Source organism: Cupressus sempervirens, chromosome 3, assembly GCF_028749045.1.
Source record: "Cupressus sempervirens isolate cs-2001-9-10 chromosome 3, ASM2874904v1, whole genome shotgun sequence".
In the NCBI taxonomy this organism is placed as follows: Eukaryota; Viridiplantae; Streptophyta; class Pinopsida; order Cupressales; family Cupressaceae; genus Cupressus; species Cupressus sempervirens.
The window spans coordinates 744320859-744348555 of NC_143120.1; the positions used below are offsets into that span (position 1 = coordinate 744320859).

At 38.1% G+C, this 27697-nt stretch overlaps 1 protein-coding gene across 1 annotated transcript in view; it reads right to left on the bottom strand.

The window, feature by feature from the left end:
- Positions 1-302: 302 nt before the first annotated feature.
- The window catches only part of LOC149568967 (uncharacterized), a 36887-nt gene continuing 9492 nt past the window's right edge, over positions 303-27697 (bottom strand). Inside the window, exon 3 of the mRNA XM_089821773.1 lies at positions 303-764. Within this exon, the coding sequence (XP_089677899.1) occupies positions 582-764 (183 nt within the window). The 3' untranslated portion in view covers positions 303-581. The remainder of the gene's footprint in view (positions 765-27697) is intronic.

The window sequence follows — 27697 nt, forward strand, 5'->3', positions numbered from 1 at the left end:
TGAATTGTCTGTATCATGACCATTAATTTGTTATGCTCTGTTATGTATGTCTGGAAGAGCCTGTCCTTCGGAAGTATTATTATTGAACTGAATATTATGTTGTTCTGGCTCCTGTTGCCATGAAGATAGAAATAGGTGGAAACTTTTTGTGATTATGTTATTGTTACCATCACGTGAACTCATCTTAGCAACATTTAATATTCAGTTTACTTCACATCTCGTCAAGTCAATACAATAGACAACTCAAAATGGGAGACATGTTCTCTTTGCATAATTCTTCTCTGGTTAATGGAGAAGAAACATTTGAAGAAATAATCATCATCATCATCACATAAACATCGACTCATCATAGCAGTACAGGTCATTTTACATTACACAAAATGGGGGAGTCATGTCATCATTGCATAATCATTTTTGTGCACTAGCAACAAATTAGGAATTAACTGCCAAGAATTGCCTGTACCAGAAGTAAACTGTATAAACGATATTTAGTTTATATCTTCTCAATGGCAGACAATATCCCCCTAAATGAGCAAATAACTTTTGCCATGATGCTAAAGTACAACATGAGAGTAGGAAAATTAAAGTTCTGCATGAGAAGATTCTCGTTCTGCTGAAGAAGGTGCCAAAAACTTTGATATCATGTCCTTAGCGATCTGTAATAGACCCTTGACATCAGCTGCACCAAGTTGTAATAGGTCTCCTATCAAATCTCCTTCGCTAATTTCTCTCTGAATAGCTAAGATGCCTTCACGAAGAGGACCCTGTCAATGCATACAAGGAGATACGCATGAAAACCCAGAACTTTACATGAATTGGTAAGGAAATCATGCATTCTAAGTTACCAAATTGTTACAGAAACTAAAATAATGTCAATGCATACAAGGAGATATGCATGAAAACCCAGAACATTACATGAAATGATAAGGAAATAATGCATTCTAAGTTACCACAATGTTGTCTCATTTCTTTTGCCAATTATATTCTAGATCTATCAACATAAAGCTGCAAATGTCAACTTTATTTATCCTTGAGATTTTGAAGGTTGAAAAGTCTTAAGAAATACGTGAGGTCAAGCAATTATAACATCAGTTTTACTGAACCTATTTGTTATTATTTGTAATTCACCTCTTCAAGATTCAAAAAAGCTTGACAGTAGTTTGATGAGGGTCCCGCTGCCGCTCTTAACATATTTTTAAATTAACTCTGCATATTGTGCAGAGCAAACTTAGGCAACTGATGTGAGGTCTACTAATATCTGGTTCTATGTAAAATATAGTTTCAGGAGCCCATCATAGATCAACCGGCCATATTAATTTTTTCATTCTGTGCAATTTGTGGCTCATGTATCATCAGGATCTTATACTGAATAGCAAGTACTGTCTAAGTCCTTTATCAGCGTATCGCTAATTTTATAAGGATTAACTTACTTTTCAAGTTATATTCTTATTGTAGCACTAGGTTCCTTTATTCCTAAGATGACATTTTATTTGACAGCTGTTTTCACAGCTTTATTAAATTTTGGAAAAATGAACATTACACACAGCAATAATTAAGGTTATTTTGCAGGTCTCGAACCTTCCCAAGTTGCAAATTCCCAAATGTGCAGTTCCGTAAGACTGGGTATTTAACATTAGACAACAGAAATGGAGCAAATGGAAGGTAAATTTCTGTTGTGCAGTTTGTCATGCTTGTGAATTAAATTTACAAGGATATTATTGCATAAGAAGCAAATCTCAGTCTGTTTCAAAATCAGGCATATTAAGCATATCATACTCATCCAATCATTTACCCCACAAATTTAATACATTCTTCTAAAACTCTAACAGATAAGCATTTGTAAGGAAGTGATTTCCTAGACTAAAACAATTAAAATGAAACTAAATTTAAGCCAATGATTAAGAGGAAAAGTTGTGACTGGTTCAAACAGGCAGAAACATTGTAAGAGACGTGACTTTTCCCTTATATTGAGGGTATAAAGGAAAGAGAATTCATTAAGAAAGGGGGAATAGAGAGATTCATTAAATAATAAATAATAATTGAAATCAGATCACCCATCATCAGTTTGGAAATAAATAAGTATTCTAAAAAGCAACAATGAAAAGTGGTGAAGTGGTGATTCAATTCTTATGAAAAGTGGTGACCCTTCCACCAATAAAGTATAAAAGGGTGTTCATTTCAAGCATCCAAGAGGGCTTTAAGGAATATATTTCCATTTATTTGCAGACTCATAAGCAGATCTGGACATATCCAGAAGAGTGGATCAGATTCTTCTAAGACATCAGCAATCAAGCAGATATATATCGATCAGAGGAGGGATTGTTATATAACCTGAATTCAGTCAGAAGAGCAGTTATTGCAGACAAGAGCAATCTTATTCACGAATCATATACACTAGCAATTAATTAGAGAATGAAGGATTAATAACCGTAGGAGATTAGTCAAGGCAAAATAATTCAAAGAGGTGTGATGGATGAAGGATCAAAGAACACAAATGTAAAGGATAGCCCTCTTACAAACCATTACTAATAGGAAGACATGCCTCTTCAGTCAATGAGGGGATATAAATGAAACAACAACCTCCAAGAAACAAGAAAATATTCCCATTTAAAGAAGCACATGGACTAATTTCAAACTATAATTCTATCAGCAAATACATCAAGTATTACCAATGGTGTATAACATTCAGATCAAGAAAGTACATCATTTCCTTAAGGACCTTTTTAATAAACTGTTTCATGTGATTTATGAAGTTAGTTAAGTGGATTTTGTATATTTAATTAAGGGATTATGATTAATACGACCTTGTCTTTCATCTATGTGGAAAATTGAAGCAGTGATTTCCATTTGGGTTTTTAATTCATGGATGGATAATGTTCTACAATACTATAAATGGTCTATTGCTTATAATGTTATGATGATGAAGATGGCTAATCGCTCCTTGTTTGTGGGTGCAGGAGGAGTTTATTTCTGCAAATGGGGAATGAGTATCATCAGAGCAAGAGGATGTGAACATGTGAAGGAGATCAGAAATACCATCCAAGCAAAATCCATAGCTAAGTATTTGGTCATCAGGTCTTGGGTTAGGCTGTTGCCATGGTCATGTTGGGTTTGTTGCTGATTCTTGTCCTTGTTCTTAAGAAAAGAATTATTGATTCTCAATTAATGGATGTGCTTTGGTGATCCTTTTGCATCAATTTAAAGGGAAAACCATAGCAAATACATCATTATCTATTGTTCATTTGTATATACATATCATATAGATATATACAAATATATGTATATTTATATATCTAGATAGATAGATAGATGACTGTGTGCATGCCAACAATGATGAAGTGTATGAATGTCATTATAACCATCTGCAGACACGTGTATATAGCCGTAATCTATAAAATATCATGTGTATATATATCTATGATGGCTCAGCAATTGATTACATTAAGTGTAAGTTGGCACTAAGTTAATGGCACATATCCATTTAAAATTATGTATATACAAAAATATAGGCATGGGTATATGCAACCTTTGTACATTATGGGGTTGATATTATTAGTTATGTCTTGATATTGTTGGTCAAACCAGCTTGAGGATTTAATTAATCTTTCCCATCAGCTAGACATACTTTATTGAGTGGCAGCATAGCTCTTCTTGCAACCAATACCAAGGAAGAGTTACTCCTTGTTCAATCATTCTTGGAAATCTTATAACGTCTCATTTTGTTATCAGTTTGGACCTTCACACAACGGGACAAAGATCACTTTGCATCTTATCAATCTTTATGGTGGAAGAAGAGAATACTTACTGAGGTATTCGCACCAGCAAGTAAAGGATGCAAGAGCCTTATGACAGTATATCAGCCATCCAATTTTACTAGGCAGGCATAATTCTTCAGGAAGCTATGCCGTATTTTGTATTATTTTTCATGTTGATCAGTCAATCAAAATAAAGGTCTCCATATTCATGTCGCTATTGATATTACGAGTCTACCAACAAAATACACCGCATCCTTTTTCTGTACACGTCTGCTTACTAATCAATTTAGTAGATCATGTAAATCGAATCATATCTTCATTGTTGCGCACTATTATTTAAGAGTTAGGGGTGCAACATATTTTCCTTGCGACTATGTTAAATATCAATACCTGCATTATCATTAGTATGATCATAGCCTCGTATTTCACTCAAAGGCTATAACGAATTGTCAATTGTAGCACAATGATTATATCATCCAATCCTCTATTAAATGCAACAGAATTAATTCTTTTGTCGCCATACTCTCTGAAGGAATTGTTGCATATCTAAATATAGGAATAAGTTGGCTCTTTGAACCCTGTCTTCTCAAAGAGAAATATATGCCCTATTTAAAGCATTGCTATGAATTGCACTAACCTATATTGATTGTTCATATTCTTTTTAAAGAATATACCAATTTAATCATCTCTTGCTTGAACCTTGAACAAATTTTCAGATTTAATAAAAATGAAAAAAGAACTGTGTCAGTTTATATTAGTATATCACCGTTTTGACCAGTCATGTATTTACATTTGAAACGGAGTCATATTTTTAACAGAAACTAAGCTCTAAGATTTGAGATAGACAGTTCTCCCTTAATGCTATATTCATAAACTTTCCTTAAGATTTGAAAGCCAAGGACACAGAGACTTAGGGAGATTGGTCTGTTCATCTACCTATAATGAATAGTGTTAAGGGTGTTGGCATTGACAGGAGAAGATTGATTGATTGAGAGGTGCAGTCAGAAGTAGTGAAGCATTTGGTTGTCAATGATGGCAACACAGTCACAACATAAGAAAGGACCGATCAGTGAAGCAAGGCAAGTGATAGGTGAGCAGGAAGATGACTGATAGGTGAGCAGGAAGATGACTAAGTGTCAAAACCGGTATACGGGAGGGGCAACAGTAGGATGAATATTTCAGTGGTGATCAAGCTGCATTATAAGTCAAGTGGAGCGGTCATAGGTGAAGACTTTGTAATGTGTATACAAACTAAAAAGTGGAGTGGTCATAGGTGAAGACTTTGTAATGTGTATACAAACTAAGTGTACGATTGCAACACACAACGATGAGCAAGGTTCTATGTGTCAGAAAATGATTGCAGAATATGTAGCTTATGTTCTCAAGCTATCGATGATAGATTATTAATCGGTGATCGGTATGATTGATATGATAGGAGTAGAAGGTATAATGACATGTCTTAATCAGTCAGAGAAGTGATGAGTTGGCAGTTATTTGATCGAAGCAAGTATGGTGAGAGGATTCTAGAAGAAGTTTGAGAAGGTCAAACACATTTTGACTGTTCTAGGGAATTGCACAAAAAAAAATGTTGATCAAGGCGGTGATCGAAAACGTGTTAGATAAATAGGGATATGTGAACTACTTGTGGTGTGAGTGCGGCAAGTTCGTAATTTGAATAGATAGCAAAGATTAAGAGGCAAAAGGACTAAGTATTTGTATGTTGTTGCTTGAAGAGGAAAGTATGAGAGTGTAGATTACAGTGAGAGATGTCATGATTACGGAGGTTGCAATCAAGGCGTGAAACAGAGATAGCAGTGAGAAGCTACAGAGTGAATAGAGAAGAATAGATCTGGCAGACAGATCATTCAACTTGTTGTTTCCTAGCAATAACAAAAAGCGTAATCCCTTAACAGGGCAGACTCTCAGAAGGAGTTCTAAATCCTCTAGCGAGGCAGATCCAAGCAGATCTTTATTGTACTCCTAACAGTGTACAAATCACTCCTAACAGGGTGAACCCATAGAAAGAGCACTTGTAGCTCCTAACAAGGAAAACCTTTTTATTGCAGTGACGGGCTTGTGGGTGTCATATCCATTGTGGTTTTCTCCCTCTAACCGAGGATTTCCACATACAAAATAAGTGTGTTATGTGTGGTGCTTCTATGATTGATTGATGTTATTTACTTCTCTTTCATTTCAGGCAGTCATAAGTTTTATGTTTATGAAGTAAGCTTAAGTTAGTGAGATAGGTAGTTGAGATTGTGGTTTACTTATTGTATTAATTCACCCCTCTGCCCCCCGCCCCCCCTCTCAGCACCACTTCATGCCAAAAATTGGTATCAGAGCCTAGGTCCTCAAGGAGACAAGCTTAACCATTGGAGGCAAAAATCCGTGAAATCAATATAGATAGATTTGGGAAATGAGAAGCGGCTTGAGGAACAAGCCAATATGATCTAGGAATCACAATAGAAGCTGAGGAAATCAATTGCCATAAGATGAGAGCTTAGTGAAAGACTAAATGAAAGACAAGACTACATTGATTAGTTATCTGAAGGAGCCATATCTGAAGAATCTGAGGAAGCCATTGCAGAACTGATGGATAAAAATGATAAGCTCAAAGAGAAGGTCAAAAGTCTAAAGAAAGAAATTGAAGGATAGGCAGTAAGTGCGTGTGAAGTCCTTGAAGCAAAAAGAGTAGTTGAGGATGGAAGAAAATATGTTGAAGATGCAAAGAAAGTTTTCAAGAGGTATTAGAGGCAAAAGAGGAAGAACTCAACAAGATACAGCAAAAGATGGCATTGGTACAAAAGCAAATGTAGGATGTTGTTGATAAAAATCAGCACATTGTGAGTGAGAACAAAAGACCGAGGGAAGAAAATGATAAGCTAAAGAATGAGCTGAAGACTGTGAAGTAAACAAATGAAATATTAAAGAGGTACAGTGAGAGTTCACAAAAGTTTGATGAACAACTAAACAGGTGAAGGAAACACAAGGATACAACGGCCCTTGGATAAACTGCACAAGGAACATTTGAAGCTAAAGAATCAGCAAATTCCAAGGAGACTTGACAGGACCTAAAGGTAAAAGTAAGGAATACTAGTAAGAAACCAAACAAACCTACCTGGTTCAATTGTGGTAAGGTTGGGCATACTAATAATATTTGTAAGAGAAGACTGATAATTACTAAGCCTCAAACATTCAATGACCATTGCTATAATTGTGGAAATTTTGGTCATATGGCTAATGAATGTAGATCTAGTATAAGTAGTAGATCTAGTGGAGATAGATTTGATGGTCACTGTTATGCATGTAACAAGTATGGTCATGAAGATGAAGACTACAAGACAAAAGCACAAGTTCCCCGGTCTCTGGTCAAACTGGTAAATACATTTGGAAGGGAATAACAGTTCAATGTCACCTATTCAATATGTGGAAACTATGGACACTTGACTATCAATTGCAAAATGAGAACACAAAGAGGTAATGTTGATCCTTGGAAGACAACAACTATGGCATGTTTCGTTTGTCACAAGATTTCATTGTTCCTAGGACACTCGTGACTTCAAGTTCGTGCTTTCTCTGCAAGCCACGGGCATCTATTAAACATCATTGACAGTTCTTCGTGTGACTAGTAAAATTGTGAGTTCTTGCAACGTATGGTAAAATCGCGATTTCATGCAATGTTCAGTGTCATTTTTTGCCCAATCCAACCTAGTCGCCCCTCTGTAACAAAATCGTCCATTTTCAGGTATTTCTTTACCAACAATCAGCCATAATCCCTACATATCTGACCTCCATAGCCGCTGACTAGGGTTTTCTTTAAAACCCTAATTTTTTTACCTAAAAAATTTTTTGGGTTCCAGATTTTTTATGGGTTTTTTGAGAGCTCAATTAGGTTGTCGTTCGTTTTTTCTGGGTGCCTCAATTTGTGTGCCTCATTTTTCAAGCCAACAGATCTAGAAACCATGTTCTTTCTAGGTTTTTTGAGCTCTCTTCTAGGTCACTCTCCAAATTTGTTGAGTTCCATTTTTTGCTTCGAAGAACGTGCCTTCTCTAATTTTCACATTTTTCATTGGAAAACGTGCCATGGCATCTTTGACAAACATTCTACTCAAGCACAACTCAAAATTCAATGGTTGAAATTATGGCACTTGGAAGCAGCAGATCATAGCAATTTTTGAATATCGGAATACCGATCAAATTGTTTTGGGTGTCACGAAGCGTCCAACTACACTTGGTATTGATCAGGATACTTGGGATCTGACTAATCGAGAGGCAGTGATGCTTCTCAAATTATCTGTGGCCGATGATCAGCTCTCTCGATTCCATTTGCCAAGATAGTTGTCGAGATATGGACACACCTCAAAGGTCTTCATGAGACTTCTGACAAAAGAAAAGCTTTCTTTTTGAGGAACACTTTGTTTTCTATTATCATGGATGAGGGAACCTCGCTCCAGACACACCTGAATAGGATTCAGGAAATCCATGATTAGTTTCTTTCCATCAGTCGCAAGATGGAGGAAGAGGGCATTGTGGTTATCACTCTTTGGAGTTTACCAAAGTCCTATGAGCATTTTATCAAGACTCAACATCACGTCTTCTAGTGTTGATCTAAAGTTCACTAATCTTTGCACACTTCTGCTTCAATAAGATTGGTGGAAACAATAGTTCGGTAGTAGTTCCAGCTACACCTCCATAGAGCAAGCCCTTGTTGCTAAATCCTTTCAGAAGGATAAAGGAAATTTTCAGCAGTCGTCTCAACAGAAGTCTTCTGCTCCAGCATCAGATGGCTCCGGGAAGAACATTCAATACAACTATTGCCACAAGTTTGGGCACATGAAGGTTGAATGTCGAAAACGCTTAGCTGCACAATCTAAGCAATCAAGTTTGTAGCCCAAAGAAAATAGTGCAGAGCACACTGAGCAAACGGAATCTACCTTTTACACCTTCATGGCTAAAAGACCCACAGATCATGTGAAGTTGTTTCCCTAGTACATTGATTCAGGTGTCTCTTGTCATTTCACTCACCGCAGAGAATGGTTTACTAACTACCAACCTTATTCAGATTTTGTTATTTTTGGTGGTGGAGAAGAGTACACCGTTGTCAGCAAAAACAACATTTAGATTTAGTCTATTGGGAGGAATCTCATTTTCCTCGATGTGTACTACGTTCCAAGGATGGAACTAATTCTACTCTCAGTCAGTCAGCTACTGCGACATTCTCCACACTTGGATGTCACCTTCAGTTCACATCAGTGTACCATCACTTATCGAGCGACTTAGTCTACTGTTGCAGTGGGTCTTGAGGATCATGGTCTTTTTTGACTTATTGATTCTGATGATTCTCGAAACTTAGCTATGACTTCTCGACAGTCTTCTGTTAGCACACTTTGGCATCAGTGATATGGGCACTTAAAAGTGCATTATCTCTCTCAGCTTGCTCGGGATGAGCTTGTCCTTGGATTGCCAGAGATTCAAACTCTGCAGCTTGGAGTTTGTGATGCATGCCGGGCTGGGAAGCAACATCGTACACCTCTAGCAAGTGGCAATTGATGGTGAGCTTCTCAGGTACTTCAGCTTTTTTCATGCCGATATCTCTGGCCCTATGGCCACTCCTATTCTTGGATCCAGGTATTTTTTGTTGTTTGTTGATGATTTCAGTAGAAAAATGTTGTATTTTCTTAAAAAGAAATCTGATGCATTTCCTATATTTCATAAGTTTAAACCTTTAGTTAAAAAGAATCTAGGAAATCTATTATTACTCTTAGATCAAACAATGGGGGGAATTTTGTTCTAATGATTTCTCTAGCTTCTTGGATACTCATGGCATCAAGCGCTAGTTAATCACACCCCACACCACAACAGAACAGTGTAGTTGAATGACGAAATAGAAAAATCATCGAGATGGCTCAAACATAGACATGTTCCAAAGAAATTCTAGGCGAAAGCAGTCAACACTGTTGTTTATCTCTTGAACAGGTCACCCACAGTGGCAGTCAAAGGTAGACCTCCCGAAGAGGCCTAGTCAAGTCGCAAGCTTAGAATCAATCACTTGAAAGTTTTTGGCTCCTTTGCTTTTGTTTGGATCCCTGATGCGTCACGCACCAAGTTGGATGCCAAGAGTCAGATTCTCATGCTTGCTGGATACAGTAGTCTTGACAAAGCCTACCGCCTAATCAATGATGAGACATCTCGTCTCATCTACAGTCATGATGTAGTCTTTGATGAGCAGCGAGGACCTTTCATGTCTGTTTCCCATGTTCTTGATCCAACAAACCAGCCTATGAAGGCTCATGATTTGGGGGTTAAGCTTCCATTACATCCACCTGATGAGAGGGCTCCAGTAACTCCTGCAACTCCAACTATACCAATGATCCCTATACAAACACCTCCAGCTTCTCTTGCAGACATTCTCACCAAGCCTCTTGCTCCTGATAAGTTTGTCAAATTCAGAGGACAGCTTGGTTTTGTGGATAGATTAACCATTAACGGAGGGTATTACGATAATAGATAAACGTCTATTATTGGTTAATGGTAATCTATTGTAAATATTAGAATGTTTTCTAATATTTAGTTAGTTGTAGTTATCTGTTAGCTTTTTTAGCTTTCTTTCAACTAGAATAGAATGTTTCTATTCTTTACAATCATTTCCTAAGGAAACATCATTCCATTCTTTTGTATATAATGACCCCTTGGTCTCCGTTAATAACAAACAAATATTTTCCAATTATTTCGTAATAGATACTCCTATCCTAATTAACATGATTGAGAAGCCTCGACTTGTATTCAAGCTACACCCGACGAAGGCGAGTGAGAACAATATGACAGGAGCCCTATCTTCGATACCCCCTCGAGTTTTATTGGTTGAAGGCATTTAATCATACATTCATTACAAAATTGAGGAATTGGATGTAGATCATATCAACAAGAAGTATGGGAAGCTATGTGAAAACAATGTGTTGAAGACCGAGCACCAACATTCGAAAGAAAAGGGTTTGGCTGATGCAATCGACATACCAAACAATTTTCATCATAAGTGGGTTCGATATGTGTTAAGCATACTTCATGAAGAACTTTTTTTGTTGGATAGACCACACAAGATTACTAAGGAGGTCATTTGTGCAGTTATTGGATTATCTGCTACTAGTGAGTTACCTACCTCAGGAAAAATTGCTGCAAATTTGGTTACACACCTAACCAAAGCTGAAACAAATAATCGAGTCATGACAATCAGCAGCATAGAGGATAAAGAAGTCAAGTACGCATCTATAGTAATCGGTTATAGAATCTACCTGTCTAGTCAACTGAACAACGTGCCAGGTGGAGCAATTCATGCTGCCTATCAAATGGTGAAGGAAGATGCACTGTTTGACTTGTGTGAGATGTTGAGAAGTCGGCTTCTGATAAATAGAGACAAAGTGGAGAGGGTCAAGAAACAATTATTCAAGTTTGGAGCAATCTTGGTATGTATCTTTTTCTATGTGCAAAACTTCTTTCTAGGCAAAGGTGTATTACAATGGTCAGCTTAAAGACCGGTAATGGTGCGAATAAGTGAGTTCATTAGAGAGTTAGGAGATCATTTTAGTAGTGTCATGTGGGGATACTTTAAAGACTTTCAGTCTAGGATGTACAAAAGAGAAAGGATTATTGCTAGTACAGTTAGGAAATTCAAAGATGAGATATGTTTTCTTGTAAACACGGACACTTGTATTCTCCAAGCAGTTCAACCAAGAACTTTGTGGCATCCATGGGATATGAGATAGATGAGGATGAAGTGAGATTAGATGCAAGAGTGTTATTATCTAAACCTATTGATGTCACAGCATCAAGGTTTGGAACATGTGAAAAAGCATTTTCTAAGATTCGGATGGAATATAGAAATCGGGTGATACAAAGGAAGTCAAGGAGAATGATGAGTATGCCAATTAAAAAATTTGGTAGTGTGGAATCTAGCACACCAGTTGTTGCTATTGAAGAAACAGAACAAGAAACTCCTATTAACTTAACCGGTGCAGAAGAATGTGAGATACCTTTGACGGAAAAGACCTATCAGAGGAAAGGGGAAAATCACATGGACCATCCAAGACAAGAATAGTCAAAGAAGCAAAAGATCATGTAGCCAGCGAAAAGAAAAAGGTAAGAGCAACTAAGAGGGAACCAAAGAAAAAGATGCAAAGAAAGTTGAACTAGTCACGGAAGAAAAGGAATCACAGGAAAGCAATAGGACAAAAGTCCTCAATGTAGATCACATTATTGAAGATGTAAGGGGAATGGCAGAGTAGATGATATTGCAAGATGTTATGAATTTTGCAATGACGAAGACAAGAAGAGGTTAGAGGAGGCAGTGATATGGTGTATACACAAGTTTTGTAAACCACCAAGTGAACTTTACAGTATTGCTCAAAGATCTTTACCAATTTATTGATGCTAGATGGAGAGCACCATTAAAGTTGGATGACAGATTATAGAGAGAGCGCTTATGGAAATTGCAACTGAACTGGATCTTGCAGACATTAAGATCATGGATCAATCCCATAGACAAGAATTCAAACTTAGAAACAAAGCGGCAAGGATTCTAGTTGGAGATATTCAAAATGTGCACAGTGAAATTGTGGAAGCGTGACTGAAAATGAAGGCTAAACAAGAGCAAGTTGAGAAGGAAATAGAGGAGAGAGAGACTACCGATGAGCCAAGCAGAGCAGATAACCCAATTCTAGCTCAAACCTATATTCTATCAGATATTATTGGCCAAGTCAAGTATGATACACCTAAACAAGGTCATGTCAAGCAGGAAGCAAAACAAATTGATGGAGATACAGTAATAATAGAGGATATTTCATATGAAGAGGCTGATCACACTCGCAAGATACAACACTGTCAACTACTGACAGAACAGAACGAGGAGAGTGTTAAGACTGTCACAGAATCGGTAACAATGAAAAGGAAGTTAAGCTTCAGTAGCACCAATGAAAGGAAAAGAAGTAAACCCATCATCAAAGAGAATCCAGATGTTGAGGAAGAAGGAGAAGACAAGATATTATAAAATTTAGACATCACAACACTGAACCCCAACAAAATATTTGAATACTTTGAGAAAATGATCACAAAGGCAAAAAGGGATAGGATGAGAGCAAAGAATAAGAAAGTAAGTGTAATGCAAGCGATCGGAGATATTCTAGGAGAGCTAGTACCTAATGTTGGTTATGATCCTGATGCAAGCATGATTGATCAGATGGATACCTTGAGCAAGGCTATTGAAGAACAAGTTACAGAGTTAGAGACAGCAGCCATAAAGTTGGCAGAAGACAGCTATCAGAAGAAAAAGACTGAAGAGCTAATGGAGACAACAGATGGGGGCATAACAACTTTGTCAAAACAGATTAATGAAGTGAAGATCACAGTGAAAGATATTGGTCAACTATTGACCTCAGTATCAGGACTATCAGAATTTACCAATGATTTGGAGAAGAGCAAGAATGAGGCACAAAAAGAACTTGACACTTTGATTGAAAAGTTTGATCCAATCTCAAGTTCAGCAGTGCAATATAATGCAACGGTGAAATTGATCACCCATAGGGTAAGGCAAATACAAGCTAAAAATGAAAAGAGGATGACTACCTTACTAGAGTTACAATCCTATCTTGCACCTATAGTGGAGGTGATGCAACAAAATGCTAAGTTACCAGATTTGTCCCTTTCTAGGCAAATTCGACATTCAATTTGTAGGAAAGTCGAAGTCGATCCCGATTCTATTCACATTCATTGTTTGCCTGATGAATTTGTTGCAGATTCTTCATATCGCACCCTGGACAAATGTTGGAGGATGTACAATGAATTTAGAAGTCATCGGAAGAGCCCGAGTGAAATGACACTGAATTTGGACCAAATTTGGGCAGACAAAAAAATGCTTTGACTTTTTAATGTTTTAAAAAGGCATTTGCTATTTTATATTAATCTATTTCATCTCCAAAATGACGCCAACCCTAAAACGATGGCCGCACTTCCTCATTCGACGACATTTTCTCATATTGGCACCCGTATTCGCACTTCCTCATTACGCATAATATTGTTTGTGTTTACAGTTGTTTATGTTTGCAGGAGCTTTGCATTTATAGTTGTTTGTGTTTGTGTTGGAGCTTTGCGTTTGCATTTTGCAGTTGTTTGTGTTCACTTATTCACCTTCATTCCAAACTCAGAGGCACTGATTATTCTTGAGTGACGTCTTGAGGCTGAGGAAGCAGTTTGAGTGTGATAAGAGGCACCAATTACTCTTGAGACTGGGGAAGCAGTTTGTGTGTGATAGCATCATGATTCATAGCTAATAATAGAGGCAACGGTTTCTTCTGCAACTCGAGAGATTTAAAAAAAAGGTAGGAAAAATTGCATTCAACTTATTACTGTTATTAGTTATTAAAACATCAGAGTTTGAGAGTTTGATAGTAGATACCACTCTTAGATTCTAATAGTAATTTCTTTAATCTTATAGCTTGATAGCAATCTAATTTCTTTAATCAAATTGAGATCAAACTAGTAATCAAATTTGAGTTCATTTTGAACTTAATGATAAATGCTAAGTATCTATTATAGACTATTACAGTTTGACTGTTTTTGTACATATTTAGCTTTATTCATTTTTAATTATATGTTTTATTTGTTGTGTATTTTTTCGTAGATTCTATCATGGCTGCAAGTGCATCTATTGTCAATAACCCCAACTTCAAAATAGACAGATGTTCCCTACTTTGGAGAGATGTGCAAATGATTCGATTGATGCCAGGTGGAGGAGGTTATGTGTGGATTTGTAGCCACTGCAGAGAGGAATTTGGTAGCTCTTATAGTAGAGTAAAAGCACATTTGTGCTTTATTCCTCAAAAAGGCATCAAATTTTGTACCGGGAAGCCAAGAGCAAATGGAGTGCTACCTAAAACTTTCCTTCCAAATCACATCGTAAACAAATATATTCAAGAACAAAAGCAAGCAAAGGAAGCTACTAGGAGGGCAAATTCTTCACATTCGTTGGAAAGTGGTAGGCCTCTAAAGAAAGGAAAAACATAATCTATGTCTTCAACTACCACTCCTAGTGAACCACCTGCAGAGGGCCATCCATTCTTGCGTCCTCAACAACAAATTGTAAGTAAAAGAGTAGTGGGACCCTTGGAATCATCATTTCAAAATGAAGCTAGAGACATTGCTGATCAAGCCATAGCCAAATGCATTTAGGCAAGTGGATTGTCGTTTAATGTTGTTCGCTCACTGTATTAGCAATACATGGTGAGGGCAATTAATGAGGGTCCAAAAGGGTTCAAGGGCCCTAGGTATGAGAAGGTATGTACCACTTTATTGGATGATGAGGTGGCCCGTGTAGAGAATGCCATGTTGCTCATCAAGGATGCATGGGTCGAAACAGGTGTGACAATAGTATCAGATGGATGGAAATGATTCAAGGAACTATCCTTTGGTGAATGTTCTTACAGTGTCCACAAGAGATGCAATGTTTCTAAAAGCAGTGGATTGTGAAGGAGAGGTGAAGGATGGTCTTTTCATTGCAAACATTCTCATCCAAGCTATCAAGCAAGTTGGCCCTCAGAATGTTGTTCAAGTAATAACTGACAATGCGAAGAATTGTAGGGCTGCCGGCTTATTGGTTGAGGAGCAGTATGAACACATTTTTTGGACACCTTGTGCGGTGCACTCACTCAACCTAATGCTGAAAAAAATTGGCACTAAGGTTGAGTGGATTAAAAAAAATGTATGAAGAGGCACAAGAGATCCAATGTTTGTCACGAACCACCATATAACGCAAGCCATATTCAGACAATTCTCAAAATTGGAGCTCTTGAAGGTAAGTTGAATTGTTTAAAATTTAAACATGTTTTAGAAGTCTAGCCACTTTAGGATAACTTTCTATGTTTTCAAATTTTTTATCTATTACTGTTTTGATTTTAAAATATGTTGTTAAGACCCGCTTTGCTTCCAACACCATTGTTTCGAGGCATCTTATCAAGGTTAAAGATGTATTGACTAGAATGGTAACTAGTGCTAATTGGAGCGTATGAAGGGAATCTAATACTAATAAAGCAACTGCCATAAGGGGATTGATACTAAATGAATCTTGGTGGGATTGTGCTGAATACCTTCTGAAGATCACCGAGCCTATATTGAGCATGATCCGATACACTGACATGGATAGGCCTTGCTTGGGTGAGGTATATGATGGCATTGACTCCATGATTGAGGACATTAGAAATATCATAAATGGGAAAGAGCAAGATTTTGATGAAATATTCTTCAAGAAGCTACAGTTAATCATGATAAAGAGATGGAACAAAATGACTACCCCTTTGCATCTACTTGCCTTTGCATTGAGCCCCAAGTTCTATAGCCAATTGGTCCTCAAGGGGAGTACCACTAGAGTTCCCCCATACAAAGATCCTAAAGTTGCTCAAGGGTACAAGACAGCCCTTCGAAGACTCTTTCCTAAGCACCTATGACCTGCAGTGAGGTCTGAATTTATGAGTTTTGCAAGCAATGATGATTGTGGTATTGACGCTCTTGAAAACAAGAACAATGCTGATGCTCATAAATGGCAGTACTTCCATGGACAAAAATACCAACACTTGCAGCCCATTGCCATCAAAATTTTATCACAGGTTAGTTTTTAAATCTTATGATTCTAATTACTAATTTCTTGTTGGTAAATATTCAAAATTCTAATTTCTAGTTTCTTGTTGGTAGATTTGCAAATCTTGATAGCTTGCTAGTTCATCATCATCTGAGAGAAATTGGAGCACATACTCCTTCATCCACTCAATAAAATGCAACCAACTAAACTCCAAGAAAGCAGATAACTTGGTGTTTGTGCATTCAAACTTGAGGCTCACAACTCACAAAGAGAATATGTACATAAAGGTGGAGGCAAAACAATGGGATGTCGAACCAAAAGCCGTGGAGTTGGAAGTCCACTTTGATGCACTTGCGATTGAAGATGGTGATCCTGAGACACATAGTACTGATGGAGCTGATCCTAAGGCTACGGCTGAGACTACAGTTGACACTATTGACGCTAGTGGCACTAATTGTGCTTCTAATCAGCAACTGCCTAATGATGATGAATTCTTTGATGATTTTTGATGATACATTGATATTTGATCACATATGAGTCTATGACTGATTACTGATTATTTATGTTGACATTGTGTTTTAAAGAGTAAAGTTTAGAACTAAAACATTCATATGGTGGTATATTTTGACATTTTGTCATGCCATTCGAACAAATCATTAATATATGTGGTGGTTGAACTTGCTAAATTGCTTTAGATTAGAATAGTGGTGTATGAACTGGTATGCTGCAGCATATTTTTACACACACACACATATATATATGTTTTATTTTATTTTTATAATAAAAAATTTCTTGTACGGACAAACCCGAACCCACCCCAAAAAAAATTTGATCCAATTTCAAACCCGAATGTCAAACCCGCATCCGAACCGGCAACTTAGGTTGAACTTAAATCAGACTGTTACTGTTATGGGTTATTTGACTTATTTCTGGTTTACAGAGTACTAATCTGGATGTGTTGTTTGCAGGCGATAATAAATCATAAAGTAAATGAATCAAATCTATAAGTTAACTCTGAATGGATTTAATCTTGATGCCCGATCTACAGAGATAGAAGCATTTATCACTTTCGATGATCTCCTCTTTGTGATCGGTCAACATATATAGTGCCGTCAAAAGACATTAGGAGGAATGGATGTGCCTGTTCAGGAAAATGTCTCTTTGAACTTTGAAGAGACACTAAGGCAAATTCTAATTAACAAACAAACCCAATAGTTTGTGGATTAACCATTATGCCTTTTGCAAATGCACCCGATGGTTTGGGTATGATAACATGCTAAACAATTCATTCATATCCTCTGATCTGATTAATGTAGTGGATCATTTAACACGATCCATCCTGATGCACATATGATCGATATAGATCAGGGATGTAGAGTCTGATCCAAGAGATAACAATAATCTGATTGCTCAAATTTTCATACTTAGGTTGATCAGTTAATGCAAGGATGATCCTAATGAATTTTACAGCAAGATAATTTATTGTCTAAATATGAGAGAGAGAGAGAGAGAGAGAGAGAGTGTATACCAGTTCATATGATGAACTGATATACATACATGCACACACATATGCATACAGTTTGCCAGTTTATCCTTGAATTCTGACCAATGCTATCATGTTTTAACAAAACTATAGAAAGCACAAGCCTCTATATAAAGAAAATACCCAACCCAAGAGATCTCCCCCAAAAGTTTGAAATGTTGAAATCTAGAACTGGCGAGAGGGCAAACCTAGTTGCAGGCGACACAGCAAGAAAGAACAGAATGGAGCACAACCTTAGACTTAAATACCCTTTTTGGTAGCTATATTACCTGGAAATTACTGGACTTGGCTCAATGAATTATAATTCCTCACTCTGTGCACACCAAGCTTAGCTAGGTGAATGGTCAAGTTCTGGATGGTACAAAGGAAGTGTTTGTTGGCAATGAATGTATTGCATGTATAATGGTATCCACAGGTTGAGATTTCAAATGAATGAGTCTGAAAGCCTGCTTTAAGCGTATTCTACAAGTGGAACTATTATAAATGTTCAAGAGAGGTCATAGACATCAAAATCTGACCATGAAAAACTATCGTTGTTGAAAATTGCCAAGGAATAGCCTTACCCCAAGTGGACCATCAAATGAGATATATTGCACCAAGAACAAAGGGCTAATGCAGCTCCTCACAAAGCATATACTGACTCTTCCCCTGAACTCCAAGGAACATGCCACTTAGCATCTATCAAAGAGCCGCACAAACAAAACAAAACAAAAGGTACAGGGTTTTTCCGTGCTGCTAATAAAAGAAGCTTAGCACCAAAGAGGAAATGTCATACTGCAAAACTTGTGTGCACTATGCAAGGCTTGGGATCAAATAATTTATCTGCTGCACTCCAGATCCCCATGCATCATCGAATGAAAGATGAGATGGTGCAATCAGATTGTGTTAATAGAACCTTGAAAAACATACAAACTGCCCCACAAATATCACAAAGCTACAAAATTACAAAACGAACACAATTCACTAAAGTTGCAAGCCATCTAAAGCAAGAATTTTTACAAGGCAAAAGAAATCTCTCTCCTGTGGTGATGAATTCACTATACCTACCATTTCAATAGTTAGTACACATACATATTTGCCACAGAATATCAAAGCTCTGATTGACTCCATGTGTAATGTCCCCGATTTAGTAGGTTTCCGGAGTATGGTTTTGCCAGCTCATCATTGCGACCCTTATGAGCTGACGTTTGCATTTGGGTGTCTTTGTTGAGAAATTACTATTTTGGGACTTACTATTTGTGGTAAGTCACTTTTGGCCAGTTACTATTGTTAGTTGAGTGGTTCAAGCTGGGTGGTCGTCTGGCATTTTTGTTCTCAATCTCACAATAGATTATTTAGTGGAGTCATATTTATTTTGATTATAATAGAATTCAATGAGTATTTAATACACACTTAATTATTATTGTGCTTTATATTATAAAGTAACCAGACTTTATATTATAAAGTTATTTCTAAGTGAAAGGTGTGTGGGTGAAGCTAATTGGCTCAAAATACATTATAAATTATTTCTTGGGAGAATTTGAATCATCTTGAAAATATATTTTCTTCTCCTTGATCACCTGGCTGAGGGTTTGTGAAATTCTGGAAATTATTTCTGAGTATTGTTGCAAAATTGTTGTTGTTGTATAGCAATTTATCAATCTTCTCCTACTGTTTAAACTGTCTAAGGAGATTTATGTGCTGGAAGAATTCTATGAATTTTGAGAGAGAAACATTGAGAATCCATTATCAACTTATTATGATATTGGAGAGATTTGAAACTGAGAAGTTGCGGGCTGCCCATTGGAATCTGGGAAGCAGCATTTCATTTGGTTGTGGTATGACTGGCATATACTAGGCCACATTGTTTACCTAGAGGCTGGGCAGCTAATGCATGGGACCTGCAATTCATTGATATCCATGTGGGGGTCTGTTCTGTAGCCGTGGGTGTGTTAGGAAGGTCTGCAAATAATTCTTTTGGGCTTGCGATCTGCTACAGGATTAAGCAGATGCTTACATTGATCAGCATTTCGTTTCCTTATACCTGCGATTATCCTTAAGGGCTGCCGCTGGAGTTTGTGCATTATCGTGGAGCAAGAGGCAACAGATGTTGACCCCTAGTGAACCAACACGCTAGAAGACCTGATCGAACTACTTATTTGGACACATGGACGAGGCCAAACATTTTATCAATTATTAAAATCAGGTTCTAAGTTGTTGCATTTTGCTCCCTGAAGTTCATGCAATTAATTTTGATTTGCAATTCAAAATTTGTTGTGATTCTGTTGGTAGGATTTACCATTTCTTTGAAGTTATACATCCATATTAAAAAATACAAAAAATATATATTCTGGAAAATACAAAAAAATTAGATAAAACACAAAAAGCAAAAAAATACTTCTCTTTGCAACATAGCAAATTAGTGATAAGCAGGCAAGGGTCTTTATAATGGTATCAGAGCGGTTTCCTACCAGCCTGCTAGAATTAGGCTCATTCAATATTGCATCTTTTTTCAGCATTATTTTTTCGTTTGAATTTCTCAGTTTGGATTTTGTATCATGGAGGATGACAGATGATTTGTGCTAGGTATGCACTATACCCGTTGGGGACGCACTTCTCCTCCTAGAGAAGGAGAGCCGAAGATTCTGTTTGATTCTGTTGGCAGTCCGGGTGGTTTTGGTGGTGTTGGTCTTCGGGTTTTTGATGTTGAGGTTGATAGAGAAGCCACGCAAACATTTAGGAATATTGCGGCGGGACAGTAGCAGATGACAGGTGTACTGCAGCAGCTATTTGACAACTTGCAGCAATTAGCTCTTCCACGGGGCCGGAGTAGAAAGAGCTCGTAACGTTTAAGTTGGTTCCCATAGATCACGAGTGGACGAGGGTTCTAGAGCCGATGATAGACACAGGGTTGAGGACCGCGTCAGGATTGATGATAGGATGGATAGGTCAGGTTATATTGGAGCTCATGATAGGCCACAAAGATCTACTTTCTTGAGACCTGAGTTGGATACAGTTAGTACTACTGCTGAGGCTGTAGCCTTTGTTGATGATGTTGTAGCTCATTTCGCTGAGTGGGATGCTCTACCCCAAGCATCGAAGGATAATTTTAGCTTTGACAGGTGCCTTGCACGGAAGCATGATCATTCCAGGAGCATGCCCACTTCTACAAGAGACCAGCCTAGGCAGACTGAGCTTCAACAAGTGGCTAGTAAGATGACACTGATACATTTTGATGGGAGTGGTAGAGTGACTGCTAGAGCTTGGGTTCACAAGCTCGACACCTACCTAGCTTTGCGTCCTATGATTGAGGAGGATGCCATCAAATTTGTTGTTCTACACCTTGATAGAGTTGCGCATGATTGGTGGTACCACGGTTTAGTATCTCTCCAACATGATCAAATCACATCATACCAGGAGTTCATTGACAGATTGATAAGAGCGTTTTGACAAGGATCCTGAGGTTTATTTTAGAGAATTGGCTCAGTTACGACAGACAAGCTTTTATTAGTGAGTTCCAAAGATTGTCGATGATGGTGTATGACATATCAGAGAGGAGGGTTATGCTCTTCATGAGGGTCTCACTAAGCCACTCAAGGGTTGGGTAAAGTCATTAGACCTACCCTCAATACAGGAAGCCATGAAGAAGGCCCAAAACTTAGCGGCTTCTACCCCTGGAGGAAAATTTTCTTTGAAGCCTGCATCTTCATCTTATGATAGGACGGCTCTTAGGAGAGAGGAGAAATATGAGGTTAAGTGTCCTATTGCAGCTCCTCTGGATCGAGAGATGATTAATGATTTGAGGAGGAAGTTGTGTTTCTACTGCAAGGGTCCCTATGATGTTGACCATGATTGTCCTATGAAGCCTAAGGGCAAAAATAGGATGATGAAGTGGTTTAACGATGATGAGGTCAATGCTCGTTTTCAAAAGCAGCCTCGAAATTTTGAGCAGGATCAGTATAGGATTGTTGATGATGAGGATGAGGAGGATGAACATCAAGGTAGGTTACTTGTCCAGCATGAAGAAAGAGGGAGCTTTCAGGATGCACGAGCTCATTGCCGGACAAAATGTGATTGCCTTATTTGACACTGGAGCTACTCATAATTTTATAGATGCTCGTTTGGTTACTAGGAGGGGTATGCAGATAGAGGATTTCGAGGGTCTATGAGTACAAGTGGTTGATGGTTACACTTTGAGGTGTAACAAGATGATTCCCAATCTTCCATTGAGGCTTAACACATATACTTTCACCGCAGACTTCTATGTGGTAGACATGGGTGGGATGAGTATTATAGTTCTTGGCATAGCATGGCTACATACTCTTAAGGATATTTACTTGAGCACAGAGAGGATGGAGATGAGATTCATCAAGGATGGGCAGCCTCAAATCCTCAAGGCTATCCGTAATGAAGAACTTAAGCAAATTTCACTTCGTCGCATGCAACATCTAGTACGTCATGAGGATATGAGGATTGTGCTTACCTTGAAGAGTATTGAGGAGTCGGGTTATCACCCAGACATCTAGCAATTAAGAACTAAACACTCTAAAGTGTTAAGTGATTTACCTCCTGGTAAACCTCTGGATAGAGGAATTGAGCATATCATAGAGTTGGAGGAGGGTACTAAGCCCGTCATGATCACACCCTACCGACATCCAAAGAGGCTCAAAGATGAGATTGAGAAACCGTACTGGAGTTGCTTGACATGGGGCATATTAGGCCTAGTAAGTCTCCATTCGCTTCTTCAGTTGTTTTGGTAAAGAAGGACGGTACCCTTCGGATGTGTATAGATTACTGGATGTTGAATAAAAAGACTACTAAGAACCAGTATCTAATTCCACGGATTGATGAGCTCATTGAAGAGTTGCATGGAGCAAAGTATTTTTTGAAGATTGACTTGAGATCCAGAAACCATCAAATCCAAGTTAGAGAGAAAGATATAGAGAAGACCGCATTCAGATGTCACTGTGGGTATTTTGAGTTTATGGTCATGCCCTTTGGCTTGACAAATGCACCTAGTACTTTTTAGTGTACTGTGAACAGGGTGTTTCAGGGTATTTCAAAGTGTTTCACAGTCAACTCTGCAGATTTGTGTTGGTATTCTTTGACGACATCCTAATTTATAGCAAGACTTGGGATGATCATGTTGCTCGTCTGGATACAGTTTTGGGTATATTGGATTGGGCTTCCTTGTATGCCAAGGAGTCCAAGTGTGCTCTTGGTATGACAGAGTTACTTTACTTAGGGCATATTATCGACACTGATGGAGTTTGCATGGATCCAGAGAAGATCTGTGCCACTGTGGAGTGGCCCACACCACAAAACCTAACACAGTTGAGGGGGTTCTTAGGCCTTTGTGCTTTTTAATGTAGGTTTATGGCAGGATTCTCACAACTTGCGGCTCCCCTTACAAATTTGACCCGTAAGGGTGCTTTTCAGTCAACTACTCAAGCACAGGAATCTTTTGAGAGGTTTAAGACTATCATGACTTCTTGCTCGATGTTGGCTTTACCAAATTTCTCTAAGCCCTTTGATTTACATTGTTATGTCTTTGGAGAGAGCATTGGTGCAGTTCTATCCCAAGATCGACATCCCATTGCTTTTGAGAGTAGAAAATTGTGGGGACAAGAGAGATCTTTCAGTGTTTATGATAAGGAGATGTTGGCCATCATGCATGCTTTGGCCAAGTTTAGGCATTACTTAGTGGGCAACAGGTTTTGCATTAATACAGATCATAGTAGCTTGAGGCATTTCCTTGGACAGAAGGACTTGAATGAGAGGCAACAGAAGTGAGTGAGTAAGTTACAGTCATATGATTTTGACATCTATATTAAGGGGACTCAAAATGTTGTTGCAGATGCTCTTTCGAGGAGGCCTCATCTATGCGTAGTTACTAAGATTTCAGTGGACTGGAGACATTTGATTATAGCTGAGTATGCCAGGGATCAGTGGGCTTTAGGTATTTTGGATGGTAGTATTCAAAATGGTAGTTATCCACTCGCGAATGAGTTGATCCTCTACAAGGGGAGGATATATTTGATTCTAGGATCATGTGTACGTGAGATTATCCTATGCGCATTTCATGATACTCCTATGGCTGGTCATCCAGGGTTCTTCAAAACATATAGACAAGTTCGGGAAAGATTCACTTGGAAGGGGTTGAAAACTAATGTTCAACACTATGTTCGAGAGCGTTCTGTTTGTCAGCAGAACAAACAGGAACACACTTATCCTGCAGGTTTGTTGCAGCTACTCCCTATTCCTGAGAGGAAGTGGGATGGTATTTGCATGGATTTTATTGTGGGCTTGCCTAAAGCTCAAGGTTGAGACTGCATTTATGTGGTAGTGGACAGGCTTACAAAGTATGCCCATTTATTTCCTAGTACTACTACCTATTCAGCTATGCAGTTAGTTGAGTTGTTTTTCAAGGAGATATTCAGGTTGCTCGGTCTACCAAAAACCATAGTGAGTGATCGTGATAGCAAATTTATGAGTCATTTTTGGCAGGAGATCCTTAGATTATGTGGGACCGAATTGACTCCTAGTACCAGTTATCACCTACAGATGGATGGTCAGATTGAGCTTGTAAACAAATGGGTTGAGGGATATCTATGGAACTATGTTTCTTCTCAGCAGAAGGCTTGGGTGAAGTGGAACTGGATTTATTTATGTGAGTAGTGTTACAATTCTACTCACCACATAACCATTCAGACGTCACCCTTCAGGGCTTTTTACAGATATGATCCACCTAGTTTTATGGACTTGTTATGAAGTGATAGCAAAGTGCAAGTGCAGGGGATTTGTTACAGGATAGCCAGGATGTAGTGAGGTCTTTGATCGACAACATACAGAGGGTGCAGAATCAGCAGAAGCAGTATGCTAATCAGCAAAGGACAGCTCGTACTTTTTAGGTGGGTGACATGGTTTACTTGATGTTGTAGCCGTCTTGGCAATCTTCTACCAAGAAGAGTGGATCGGAGAAACTTAAGCCATGTTATTATGGTCCTTTTAGTATTGTGCGGCGTGTTGGTGAGTTGGCATATGAGTTAAATTTACCTGAGGATAGCAAGGTTCATAATGTGTTTCATGTTTCACACCTCAAGAAGGCTTTGGGTAGACATGTGGTACCATTTCTTGTATTGCCTCCATTAGATGATGAAGGGAGACTTGAGTTGATTTCGGAGGCAATTAAGTGGCAGTCAAAGTCTTTGATTAAGTGGCAGGATTTACCAGATGAGGATGCTACTTGGAAGCCTGAGGATATTCTACTGCTCCCTGGATTGTGATTGCTTGGGGACAAGCAATCTTGGGGAGGGAGGATTGTAATGTCCCCAATTTAGCAAGTTTCTAAAGTATGGTTTTGTCAACTCACCATTGCGACCCTCATGAGCTGATGTTTGGATTTGGGGGTCTTTGTTGAGAAATTACTATTTTGGGACTTACTATTTTTAGTAAGTCACTTTGGCCAGTTACTATTGTTAGTTGAGCGGTTCAGGCCGGGTGGTCGCCCGACATTTTGGTTCTCAATCTCACAAAAGATTATTTGGAGTCATATTTATTTTAAGTATAATAGAATTCAATGAGTATTTAAAAATTAATACACACTTAATTATTATTGTGCTTTATATTATAAATCAAACTTTTTTTATAAAGTTATTTTTAAGTGAAAGGTGTGTGGGTGAAGTTAATTCGCTCAAAATGCATTATAAATATGACTTCTTGGGAGAATTTGAATCATCTTGAAAATATATTTTCTTCTCCTTGATTACCTGGCTGAGGATTTGTGAAATTCTGGATAAATTTTCTGAGCATGGTTGCAAAATTGCTGCTGTTGTATAGCAATTTGTCAATCTTCTCCTACTGTTTAAACTGTGTCTAGGGAGATCTACGTGCTGGAAGAATTCTATGAATTTTTAGAGAGAGAAGCACTGAGAATCCATTATCAACCTGTTGTGATATTGGAGAGATTCAAAATTGGGAAATTGTGGGCTGCCCATTGGTATCTGGGAAGCAGCATTTCATTTGGTGTGGTACGATTGGCATATACTAGGCCACATTGTTTAGCTCGAGGCTGGGCGGCTAATGCATGGGACCTGTGATTCATTGATATCCACGTGGGGTTCTATTCTGTAGCCGTGGGTGTGTTAGGAAGGTCTGCAAAAAATTATTTTGGGCTTGCGATCTGCTACAATTAAGCAATTTGCTTACACTGATCAGCATTTCATTCCCTTATACCTGTGATTATCCTTTAAGGGCTGCCGCTGGAATTTGTGCATTATCGTGGAGCAAGGGGCAATCAGATGTTGATCCTCAGTGAACCAGCACACTAGAAGACCTGATCAAACCACTAATTTGGATACATGGACAAGGACAAACATTTTATCAATTATTAAAACCAGGTTCTGAGTTGTTGCATTTTGCTCCCTGAAGTTGATGCAATTAATCATTGTAATTAATTTTGATTTGCAATTCAAAATTTAGTGTGATTCTGTTGTTATGATTTACCATTTCTTTGAAGTTATACATCCATATTCAAAAATACAAAAAAACATATATTCTGGAAAATACAAAAAAATAAGAAAAAACACAAAAAACAAAAAAATACTTCTCTTTGCAACATAGCAAATTAGTGATAAGCAGGCAAGGGTCTTTACGTATTGTGTGTACTCTGCTGCATTGTAAATGATCATACACATGACGAAGATCCTTAACTCAACTTTCCAGTAAGTTGGGATGCGACCCACTCTAACTGTACCCTTGGTGTGAGTTAAATTTACTTTTCTTTGGACATCTTCTGCATTATACATGTATAAAGTGTTGTTGAAGATGGGTGCTGGCCAAACCACAGATGGTAACAAAAACTAAAAATTGGGGAGAAGTGCACTAGTGTCCCTAACTGGCTTTGGGTTCAACATACTTAGCCCTTGTGAAAAGCTAGTGTAAAGTTGCAAACGTGCATAAAACTAGGCCTGATATACACCAATAAGGCAACTTCCAGGTTTTGAACCAATGATCAAGGGTTTTGTGAGGACCTTATGTTGGCAGTGTGCCAACATCCCTCATGGGTTCGTGACATGGTTTAATTGCCTCCTGTGGATTCTATAAGTACAGTGGTTGTATTGGGCATTAACAGGTCGATCTTTTGGTGCAACGGCAATCACTACTTTTAGCAAATGGTTTCAGAACTTGGTCACAGGTTCGAAACCACACAAGCCACAGTGAGTGATGCTGGGAGAGGATTGTTGGCAGTGTGTCAGCGTTGCTCATTGGTTCGTGACATGGTTCAATCGCCTCCAATGGATTCTATACGTATTGTGGTTGTATCTGACATTAACAGGCCGATCTTTTGGTGCAATGAAAATCACTACTTCTAACACCTTACGTCAGATAGTTGTAAAAATACTGATACATGAGCTGCTATCTGCATTTTTCACACACTTTTTTACTTCTTTGCTCATCATCTGCATTAAAGCTCTGCAGTTCAGTATATCTGGCTCAAAGACTGCCTCAAACAACAAAATGGTAAAAAGTTCTGATTGCTGTTATGGTAAGACAGGGTGTACTCGTTTGTGTTGTGAACAAACAAATATGAAAGACACTCATAAATTCCAGTTAGTAAGGAATTGAAAACAGGTCTTGAAATTAACTGAAACCAGTCCCCAGAATAAGCCAAATGAGATTGAGACCCATAAGATGCTACAGATATTAAGAAGTTTGGGAAGAGGATAGGTCTAAACACATAGACACTCACCTGACTTCTTCCACTGAGCTATTCATACTCTCTTTTCTACTTTGGATGTT